Source organism: Cryptotermes secundus, unplaced genomic scaffold (genome assembly GCF_002891405.2).
Source record: "Cryptotermes secundus unplaced genomic scaffold, Csec_1.0 scaffold614, whole genome shotgun sequence".
NCBI lineage: Eukaryota > Metazoa > Arthropoda > Insecta > Blattodea > Kalotermitidae > Cryptotermes > Cryptotermes secundus.
This window is the reverse complement of record NW_019728501.1, coordinates 1296534-1308843: the sequence shown is the minus strand read 5'-3', so window position 1 is coordinate 1308843 and position 12310 is coordinate 1296534. Positions and strand designations below refer to the sequence as shown.

The 12310-nt window shown below is 41.2% G+C and overlaps 1 protein-coding gene across 1 annotated transcript in view; it reads right to left on the bottom strand.

Annotated features, from left to right (window-relative positions):
- Positions 1 to 9558: 9558 nt before the first annotated feature.
- LOC111865221 overlaps positions 9559 to 12310 on the bottom strand; it is a 191628-nt gene continuing 188876 nt past the window's right edge. Inside the window, exon 4 of the mRNA XM_033751745.1 lies at positions 9559 to 10122. Within this exon, the coding sequence (XP_033607636.1) occupies positions 9857 to 10122 (266 nt within the window). The 3' untranslated portion in view covers positions 9559 to 9856. The remainder of the gene's footprint in view (positions 10123 to 12310) is intronic.

Below are 12310 nucleotides of genomic sequence, written 5' to 3'. Positions count from 1 at the left end.
TGGAAGCAGGTGGCAAGCAGAATGGCGTTATATCCCCAAAATAGAACTCCTCATAACCATCGCTGTGAGAAATTTAAATCCGACTAAATAAAAGTCTGAGGTTTAGCGTGGTCTTATTCAACGTGAAGTGGGGGTGGTAACTGAAAGAACTAGAAGCTGGCAATGAGGTTCGTTGCCAAAGATAATGAGACCGGTTTTACAAGACCTGATCCTCAGCATCCTCATTAAGGCTGAAATCTTACAATCCTTTCTTTACAACGTACCTTATGCCACTTCCATTTTCTTTCTTTCCTTTTTTAGATGTCTGGAATCATGTTGAAGTATCTAGGAGAAAGCTGCGACGCAACGGGTCTTTACTCTCTTCTTAAAACCACCCACCAAAAAATCTCTCAAGTATGGCATAAAAAAGAAAAAGAAGATGGGGGAGGCCCTTAAAGGGCCTGGTTCATATCTTAAGGCGTTGCTCCAGAAGGAGCTCTAGACAATAGCTGACGGAAGCCTCTCTCGCTCCAACAGAGCTGCAGTATCACACCATCCTTCTCTCTCAGACACTCCAACTCTGGTAAACAAGTCGGTCCCCTGATGACGTATTTCTTGCTTTCTTGCAAATTCTTATACATAATATACGTATACCACGCTGGCACTAGACCGAGTGGTTTGGCAATCTTGCTGTATCCCTGAGTTCACGGCAGCTGTCTTCTCACGAAACGAACACAACAACCTGGATTCCATGACAGTATGAGAACACACTAGAGGTACAGCGAAGTTGTTCCTGTGACTAATTAATTAAACATCATGCCATAGAGACTTATGGGGAGTGGTGGTATAGCTCCGGCATTCTTGACCTCAGCATTAGATGAAGATGAGTGGTTAGTTTCACGCTTCGGACGCTTATCCATCGTGTAAAGAGACCCCTCTACCCATCAGATAGGAGACCGGGTGGGCCCCAGAGTCGCTCTGACCGCTGTGGAGAAGAGAGAAATATGTTGCCAATATAGGGAATCGAACCCCAACCGTACAGTGTGTAGACCGTCGCTGAATCAACCGAGCTATCACGTCTCTTGAACATGATGGGCAAACAAACAAACAAAACAAAAACACTCCGTGGATCTAGTCCGCAAGGGAACTATACCGAAGGAGCGACCGTCGCTTGTCGGCGAAGTTAGTGCCAACTTTAATGGATATAGAATGTCGCGTGGTCAGCGCAACGAATCCTCACGGCCGTTAATCTCGGGTTTGTAGACCGGAGCCGCCATTTCCTTGAAATAGCTGCTCAATTATCTTCACGTGCCTGAGTGAACCCCGTTCCAGACCCACTACTTCTCAGAAAATCTGGTAGCGCCGGGAGTCGAACCCGGGACCTCTGAATATGTATCCAGGAACTCTGACCACTAGACCATAGAGGCCGTCGAACATGCTGGACACTGTTAAATAATAATAAGAACTGCAATTTACCTTTATTACTTCACTATAAGAACTGGTGTGTACCTGTGTTGCCGCACATGGGTATGTGAAGTGGACTGCTGAGGAACACGTGTTTTAATCGTGTTTGTATCTGACTTGATATACCGCTGTATATTAACAAGAGGTTTGTTTTAGTGTTAGTTGTATAGTTACAAGGCTATTTCAACTGAGAACATAGTTAAATAAAAAGCATTTACTAAATTATACTCTTGGGCCGCGCCACAGCTCAAGCGGTTAGTCGCTGGTTTCCCACTGCGGCAGCCCGTGTTCGATTCCGGGTCTGGTGAAGTGGGATTTGTGGTGGACAAAGTGGCGCTGGGGCAGGTTTTCTCCGAGTACTTCGGTTTCCCCTGTCAATCTTCATTCCAACAATTGCTCCACAATCACCCTCAACTATCATCTGGGGCTGGTACAATAGGCCAGAAGTGGCCGCAGTACAAGGGACTTAGTTCCACCCCACTAGCAATAAAATAAAAAATTAAAAAAAAATTAAACTCTTTCGTAGTTTTATTTTGCGTGTATGTTCGCCCGACGGTGTCATTAAGTGCCCGAAACTTTTCGTGAAACCGACCTCATCTGCTGAAATGAATTTCATGTAGCGGTAAATATTAATTATTTATAAAATCAAGCAAGTCTGCTGAAAAATTATAATTTTTTTTTAATTCGACCTTACTTGTACTTAAATGAAAACACAGTAAAACCCCTTGAGGGCGTAGACTATGCAAACGGGACATCCCTGCACGTGACTGCATGGAGATAAATATAATCTGTCTTTATCATTCCATTTAATTGAATACAGAGCAATTTATCGCCAACCGCGGATTTTAAGTGTAATCGTATCTGCATTCACATCTACTTCCGTCAGGAGCCGGGATAACGCAGTCGGTATAGCGACTGGCTATATGGGCTGGACGACGTGGAGAAGATAACATTCTTGACCCTACCGGGGCTTGAAATCCGACCTCTCAGTCTTCCAGCCCGTAGCCAGTCTCTATACCGATTACGCTAACCTAGCTCCAATTGAAGTGAAACTATCCTTTCTATGTAAAACAATAACACACAGAATTTTGTATTAAATGTTACCTGTGTTTGAAATCGTCGTCTTTAAGAGAAGTGCCGGGGCATCGCCCCAGGACTCAAAAATAGGCGTGGCGCCGCTCTGGAGCTCTGTGCCTTGACTACAACCCAGGTTATCGCAATAGAAACCCGTTCCATCGTGAAATAATGTGTGCTGTGCATTAGAGAGTGGGGTGGGACCAAGTCCTTTGGCACCGTGAATTGTCGTGCCTACTCTTTAGGAAAAGAAACCGCACATTTTAGGGCAATGTCCATAATTTGAGTGTAGGGACGGAAGAACAAACAAAAGCATCATTTTGCATTGTGCAGTTACGTTGAAATCTTGCATTTATGTCTAAGACAGACTTTGCATGTGTTATTTTAAGTAAGCCTTATTCTCACATCGCGGTAGCATAGTTGGTTGAGGTACTATGCTACAAGCCGGAAGGTCGGGTTTCGAGTCCCGAAAAATGGGAATTTTTCAATTTGCCTACTCTTTCCAGCCGCATTATGGCTCAGGGGTCGACTCAGCCTCTAACAGAAATGAGTAACAGAAATCTTCCTGGGGAGGTAAAGGGCGGCCTGCGCGTAAGGCTGGCAACCTTACCGCCATCTGTGAGCCGATTGTCTAGAGAGAATATGGGAGCCTCGACGTCTCAGAACCCTATGGGTCTCACGGCCTGCTACAGGGATATGTTTACCTTATTATCATATTAGGCATGAAATTTCAGTCTACTTCAGGCATAATCAAAGATGCATTTCCAAGATTTGCTCTCCTATTACAACCCTTATCTTATCCGGAATTTAACCATTAGCAGTTTATTACGTGTACGCTATTTACAAATGTTGGGGTAAAGGACACTTCTGCTCCCTTAGCAAATCAGCTGCCACCTGAAATACTCGTATTTGTATCAACACAATTTGATTTAGCCCTATTTTTAATGTTCTTAAATTACTGTAACAAATAAAAGTAGGTTTATGAGATCACCTTGCTGTCTGTATGTGTATATGTACACCCCGCCCCTCATGAAGCCGTAATAGTGGAGCCAGAAGAAACGATCGTTGTTAAGTAACGGCTCGGTAAACGCGTTCCAGCGGCATTCACGCAACAGTAGAAGTGTTGGACGCGGTGTTTTCTATGCGGTCGGTGTCGTGTCAAATATGCAATATGTAGTGAAAGGAAAGTAGACAGATAGTTCTTCTCAGAATTTGTTGTTTCTTATCAGATACCATAATCTACATAGGCTGGAGGATAACATTAATATACGTATATCTTAGAGAAATAGGATGGTGTGGTATTGACTGGATTTATCTGGCTCAGGATAAGAGCTAATGGAAGGCTTTTGTATACACGGTAATGAAACTTCGTGCTCCATAAACGTTTTGGAATTTCTTGAGTAGCTGAGCGACTGGAGGATTCTCAAGAAGGATTCAGTTCCATAGATAGATAGATAGGTAGGTAGGTAGGTAGGTAGGTAGGTGGGTAGGTAAGTAGGTGGGTGGATGGATGCCCAAACGTTCAGGACATTATTGGACGAATTTCATCGCAGAACGTTTTCTTCTTGCCGTGTATGTGTTCAGTCTCTTCAGCCGGGGCCTCCAGAGTTCAAGGCAGGGAGGTTAGTCACTCCACTTCGACGCTCAACCGAGACGTAGGACTGCTCTTCAGAATAGCGCGGCGCTGATCAAAACAGAGCCTTACCTTCATAGCGAAGATTAACCAGAACCACGAGGTGGGGAATGCACTTCAGTATTTCATGTCCTGTTCTATGAATATTTTAGCCTCTGCCAGTGTACATCCCCCGACAATAAAGAATTTTACTGCAGCACAGTTTTGTAATAATATCTGCAATGTTATGTTTATGTAGCAAACACTCTCCTACAAATGAGCGTCTTGCACCCAACAGAGTACAGCAACGTAGAATATTATATAACTCCAGTTATGTGCATCTTCGTAATTGTTACTATAGCAGGGCCTTGTCTGAAGAGGGCGAGAGGCTCCGTAATTGATCATAACAACGGGCTCACAACTTTACACATTTCATTAGCGCAGTACATTTCCGGAATTATGATTATTTTAATTCTTGACTCCCAAAACAATAGTCTATGGTAAAGATAAATTTGCCCCTACACAAAACATTAGCGTACAACCACTTCGTATTCCGAAGGTCCTCGGTTTTATTCTCGGTCACGAGACCAGCAATACTAACCAGGAAAACACTGCAATAACACCTTAGAGTAAAAAAGGTCCTCTTCCTTCCATATTCATTCGAATTCATCAATCCCATTGAAGTGGAGGGAGTTGTGAATTTTTTGACACTGCTTTAACTATCTAAACTGCATAGCGTCGGATGAGAGGACGGTTGTTAATGATAAACTGAAAGGGATCTTGAAGGAAGCGGCCGTGGCCTAATTGAAGTACTATCCGATATTTGCCTGAGAGACTGAGGAAAATCACGCAATACATCAGTCAGAACTGCCGATATCCCGCCTGAGATTATGACTCAGGACCTCCCGCATGCGAATCTGGAGCCTTATCACTAGGCCACCATTTTCGGCTTCCAGTATAATAACATAACATACTTGTATATTGTCCAATAAGTGTCATTATATGAACCCAGAAAGAAACAAAAGCTCTCTCCAGGCCGCTAAACAGAACTCAATGGGAGCGCATAGCCACGCGGGGGTAAATCTCTCCGCATTCTTTACTTCGACTGTATATACATTGAATTCAGCTTTTATAATGGATTGCTGGCATTTTGGTCATTTAGAGCGAGTGCAGCAGTGAACCTGTGGCCCATTACAAGTTAGGAGCATGACAAACGAACAACCAGGTTAACAGAAAAAAATATCAATAGACCTACATATCGATTTACACTTTAGAGAGTATCAGACCTAAACCCACATTACGGAAGTACACAGTGCAGTACACATTTTTGTTGTAATATTGTGATTTCGCCCGTATGAGTAAACTGAGAAATGCGTTCACACTCTATCCCTATCCTCTTACAAAACTGTGAATACCACGTGGTATCAGGAATATATTAAAGAGAGCTAACATTACTCCCGTGTGATGTAAAGTCCCATCAAATGTGGGCCAACATTACTTTCATGAGGTGTAAGGAATGCATCAAATAGGAACCAACATTACTTCCGCGGGCTGTAAAGAACGCACTAAAATTGGGCCAGCGTTACTTACAAGAGACATAAAGAACGCACTAAAATTGGGCCAGCGTTACTTCCTTGAGACATAAAGAACGCACTAAAATTGGGCCAGCGTTACTTCCTTGAGACACAAAGAACGCACTAAAATTGGGCCAGAATTACTTCCAAGAGATATAAAGAACGGGCTAAAATTGGACCAGCGTTACTTCCTTCAGACATAAAGAACGCATTAAATATGGGCCAACAATACTCCCATGAGATGTAAAGGACATATTAAATGCAGGCCTACATTACTTCATTGAGATGTAAAGGACGCATTGAAAGTGAGCCAAAGTTACTTCAATGAGATGCAAAGGAGTCATCAAACAAGGGCCAACATTACTTCCGTGAGATGTAAAAGACACATCAAACGTGGAGTAGGTAACATTATCTGCACAATGTGTAAAGAATGCCTAATAAAAATGAAGAATAATAATTTCATGCTAGATTCATTTTTAGATTACGGTCTCTGAAAAAAAGGAACTGTTAATAAGATCCTCATAGAATGAATGAGTTTCGGCTAACTAGACAGATGCCTCGGCTTTAGAGAAATAGATCTACAATTCTATTGTTACATTAAAACCTTTCGTCTCAACGTGGATTTATTTTCTCGTTTTGATACTAGCTTCATCATTTACCACCAAATCTTCTTGTACCTGTCGAGTGAGATATGCCACTGCATTCGGAAACGCATAATCTTAAATTAATTTAACTTACGCTCCTTACGCAGGGAACGACAACATCAAAAGAATGATAAGACTCTCATGGAAATGTAACGGCAGGAAAGAAACAAAGCTTTCATTTGAGTTACTAAGACATTGCATTAAATTCTCCAACCATGAAATTACTCTAGCTTATTCTCCTTTCTTCTTCTTCTTATTTCCCTTTTCATAAATATGCACATAGTTTAATCTTTTCTTATTTCTGACAGGATTATTTTATTTCTGGGAGAAAAAAAGGATTAAAAACTTTTCTTTACAGGAAAAAGAATAGAAGTGTTCGTCTTATGAATATTTCCCTCAGCCTCATTACCACTTCCAGATATTAATCCAATTTTAAAAACTTTTTACAGTACAGAACTGTAATTCGATACAGCTCAAATGTTAGATGTTTCCAGGAAAACAGTGGTTTTCAAGCAGTAGTCAAATTTTTCATTAGAAGAAAGTTACTGATTAAGGCACAACCGAAAAACGGACTAGAGTCTTGAAGAACTGGACGCCGGGACATTCTCTACTACTGGCCGCCAGGGTGTCGAATGGCAATAAATATCATAAGTACCAAACACCTGTAGATGGTTGTACGCATCAGATAGAATAGTCCTGTAGTTGCCTAGTGACGAAACAGTATTGTATGATTGCTTTATGCAATATAGCACATCCAATCGCCTAGCACCCACCAGAGAGAAAGGGCGGATGAAACTGGAGAGAAGGAAATTGTTTAAGTTATACATCACTTCACTTATCAGATCTCAAGGCTCCTAACAGGCGAAGATTAATTACTTTAATCGTGGAAGTTAAATAGTAACCAATTATTATACTAATATTTTTTGTGCCGAAAATCACGGAAATCTAAATTCCGTGGCCTGTAGTCCGCAAGCGAACTATACCGAACAAGCGACCGCCACTTGTCGGCGAAGTTAATGTCAACTTTAGCGGCTAGTTGGTGTCACGTGGTCAGCGCAACGGTTCCTCACGGCCGTTAATCTCGGTTTTCTAGACCGGATCCGCTATTTCCTCTAAACAGCTACTCAATTATCCTCACGATGCTAAGTGGACCCCGTTCCAGACCCACTACTTCTCAGAATATCTGGTAGCGCTGGGAATCGAACCCGGGATCTCTGGATCTGTAGGCAGGAACTCTGACCACTAGACGACAGAGGCGGTCAATCACGGAAATAATCCGAATTAAATTCAACACGACTGGCTTACATGGTTCCTTTTATTACGCCGGCTCGTGGCTGTGTAACCACTGAGCCAACGTTAATCGAATTTGAATGTTGTATATCGAATTTAAAGACACATAGATTTTTAAAGCAGGCCAAAACATTTCCTGGACACCCAAGGGAATTTGGCAGTCACTGAGTGATGGAGCGCCCTCGTTCCGAGAGCTATGTACAATACACGAGGGTGCAGTGCAGTCCGCATCGACTCCAGCGGGTGCTATTTTCTCTTTCAAGCAACGGAGATATGGCTCGTCTCAAGTGAAGGGTGGCCTTCAGGAGAAATGCTGGCGGGGACCCTAGTCCCAGACAAAGCAAGAGTTTTCTTTCCAAAATGCTTAAAAATTGTTATTAATCTGCATACTTTTGAATTTTCACTTTTCCGTATGTGCATTTCGTTCTTCTTGCCTGAGTATTTGAGATTTCTGGATTTTTTGGAATTTGGATTTGAGCCTCTGCTAAAAATGAAGAAACCAGCTGCTCTCAATGGAAATCCGTACAGGTGTCTAAAAGTTTGTGACGATGGTACATTAGTACAAATATTATGTTTCTGGACATTATCCATCGTCCTGTGTTTATCTCAAAACACCGTTCTGTTTACTTACTAAAATACGACGTTTCGGAGATTGGAATTATCGATTGGGCCCAACTGAGTAGGTTTCACCTGAAGACGTAGACAGAATCCAGGTTCCGAAACATTGTGTTTTGTACTGTAAACAGGACGGTTTTTAGATAAAGACAGGACGATGGATAATATCCAAACATATAATATTTGTACATTAAGTGTCTCTTGACTTTGTGTTTGTATGTGGTAGCGCAGTAGGTTGAGGCACTATGCTACAAGCCGAAAGATCACGGTTTCGATTCCCGATGAGGTCTTTGCATTTTCAATTTATCTAATTCTTTCAGCCGCACTATGGCCCTGGGGTCCACTCAGCCTACAAGAAATCTTCCTGGGGGGTAAAGTGTGGCCGGTGCGTAAAGCTGAAAAACCCCACTGTCCTCTCATCTCCATCCAGCGCCGAATTTAAAAGAAACTCTGCTTCCACTCTGACAGTCTCCATGGTGTTCTGATCAGTTCAGCATAGGAACGTATGAGTATTTACCTTTATCTTGCGCGCTCTAAATGCAATACCGCGGAGGCAGAAGACACGCGATGCTTTCTGCAGCATGCAGTGCCATGCAGTTCAGAGACGGCAGCGCCTACGGTCCCGTGGAGATACACATTACATCACACATATGACTCATGAGTCCCCGTGGGTTTCCTAAACTCGGAACCGAAGGAGCAATATAAATGTTATTACTTCGGTCTGAGCTACTTGCCTCTCTGATATCAGCAACATGGCAGTTCGCATTAAAACACGCAGACACATGACTTTCCTACATAAAAACAGGCAGGAAATGAACAGAAAATTAAGTTTCATGCCCCTGTTAGGGGATGCAACCCTCCATTTCCTTGGCAGTTCAGAAGCGGCTGGCAAGAAGTAACACATTTTCCCTCAGAAAAAAGTTAAGAATGCAATGATATTGTTGTTCTGGATAATAACAACAAAAAAGCACCCAGAGTTAATGTGTTTTCTTTGCGATGCAACTACAAGTTTATAACATTAGATATATTTGCACTAGGCTGCATATTTTTTTTTCCTTGGCACTACAGCCCCAGTGGGCCTAGGCCTACCTCCATGAACTTCTCGGTTCCCTTCGGTTTTTCGAGATCTTACACATTCGGTAGGACTCCTTGGGCGGGTGATCAGCTCGTCGCAATGCCTCTACCCGTACACAAACACAGAAAAACGCACACACACAAACTAAACATCCATGCCCTGAGTGGGATTCGAACCCACGATCCCGGTTTCCAAGCGAGCGAAGACAGTACATGCCTTAGACCCCTCTGCTACCGTGACCGGCTACTAGGCTGCATATAACTGGGCTAAATGCTACAGTCCGGAAAAGCAAACTCATACATAAAAAGTATAAAACCATCAAGTGTAACAGATTAAAAAATTAAGCAAATAAAATATTTTTTCTTACATGTCTCGACTGCCATCATCAGGAGGCAAACCAACATCATAAAGGAAGTACTTCACATATCCTGTGATTGAACATAATTTGTTATTATAAAGTTATTGGAGGACTTATGGCAAATATGAATATTAAAACTAAGTGTTTGCTAAAATAAGCAAAAGGCCATGTTTAGTTGACAGAAGAACGCAGTGAAGATTTCAGGTGACTGTTGCCTAGAGCAGGCCGTGTGTCTGTGGTGTGTTCATTCCGATTGAATACGTGGTAGTATCTGAGCTTGTAGTGATGGGAGTATTTAGTGCTATGTCTATCCTGTACTTCTTGCTGGTCCCTGCATGGCATACGCTTCGCCTCTGAACTTGAAGACTGTACCGTTCTCCCAAACTTCAGTGGACTTTTACCGGCATGCACTGCGTTCCATCTCAGAAGACAATACTCTGCAACGGAATATTTTGGGTAAATGTCCAGATTGCAATGTCGACTGAGATGCGGGTAAAAATTCACTGTGGCCTGGCAGTCTTGTTGGCAGTTTCTAGCAGTATGGACTTCCATATAAAGACAGAAAATTCAGCTTTAGATTTTATATATACTGATTGTTCTGTGAAAATTTGTGTAGATTTTAAGAATCCCCCCCCAAAAAAAAAGAAAAACTCCGCCGGTGGCCCTTGTGCGTCTTCAAAATTTCGAGGTCCTCCTACTGAAAGACACTGTCATTGCCTACAGACACTTGAAGAAACTTCGTTAGTCAAGCTACAAGACGTACAGCTAGTTCAACTTGCTTCTTCCTAAGTACAGCTTGAATAATGACACTCAAAAACTGCATTGCTTTCAAATACTAATCTGCTATCCATTAATTGAATGTGATTGGTAATCGAGTCTGTGGAATGTAACTCCATTATGGACCAATTATAATTTGCATGACAACACTAAACTGGCTCAATATACCTCCCCTGTACTAACGCGAATTTCCCAATGAAACGAATTTTCTCTTCCACAGCGAAACACACATAGAATTTGTTTACGTCTACATACAAACTATATATCTCACTTAATGACACTGATTGTTTAAAATAAATCTAAAATTCTGGCATGTTTTGGCCATAGGGTTATATGGCCAACTTCAGTTGTAAAAGAAAACTTTACATGAATTGATTACACTTCATTTAAATTACTTAAAATACAGAATGGTTCATAAATCTCCATATATAAGGAAAATTAACACTTTTTAACAACATGTTACTTTATTTACAAAATGGGATAATAGATAACAGCAAACATTCAAAGAAAATTATCTCATACGTCAGATCCTGTTCCATCCTTAAGTTCCTTTTATTTTCATCTCCTCGTACCGTCTCTTCTTCACTGCCCTTCGGGTTTTCTGTATTCCCGTGCAATATTTGGCCAACCGGTTTTCTCCAGTTCTATCTACATGGGGTCTCCACATCACTTTTATCAGAAATAATCACCCAATAAAAATTATACTATCGACATGTTTAGTCTCATGCTGTCAGTAGCAAAAGATACGTAATACGTAAAACACGAATGTGTGTCACAGTGTATGGTCTATGTATGATGTATGATATGATACGTAATTTAGAATTGGAAGTGACATGTTCTCACACCCAGATACAATTTGCAAACCTGTCAACTGTATCGGCAATATAATTTGATTACCTCCAACCCTTATTCCAGCTACACTATGCAAATTTCAAAAAAATTATTGAAAATTGGCGTGAAAGTCTGCTTTAATTTGCCGTGACGATGAAATGCCTTTCCAGAGAATTTTATACATATGGACAGAAAATACTAGAATTGTCTAGTGTGCCAATTTCTGTTCAGTAGAAGAACTAGTTACCGAAGCTCATATTCTGAAGCAGCGTAGTCAGTGTAAGTGTGAAAGTCTAATTTGTTTCATTCTGGTCCGTCACACTAACAATTACAAAGACAAAAATAACACCGTCCAATGTGGCTATTTAAATTTTATCATTTGAAGACTCATCACCCTTACATGTTTCGATCCCTACGGATCATCCTTAGGGCATCAATACTTTTTCCTATTGTAATAGTAGTTTCCGAAAAAGTATTGATGCCCTCTGAGGATGATCCGTAGGGATCGAAACATGTAAGGGTGATGAGTCTTCAAATGATAAAATTTAAATAGTCACATTGGACGGTGTTATTTTTGTCTTTGTTAAAGTCTACGTTAGAAGTAGTTCTTTAACTATTGGTAATTATTCAGCTGGGCAAGAAATTGTATACAATTATGGAACCCTAAGCTTCATAATTGTAATCGCAACGCATTTTCATTAAAATCTGTAGTGAGACATTTAATTTATATAGTATCTTCATTGGTTGGATCCTATTGTATGTTCCAGATATATGTAGGAATTACAGGTATGTTAACCGTCAACACAACGCATATACTCATAAAATATTTTACGTTAGTATATAGTACGACACATTGCACTGATATGGACCCGTATCCGTAGTTCAATAACTATACGTATTCCTATACATAACTGCCTGATGATAGTCTTGTGCGACCGAAACATGTAGCAGGAATAAAGGTCGAATTGTAAAATATTAAAACTGAGTATATTTGTTGTGTTGACAGTTACCATAATT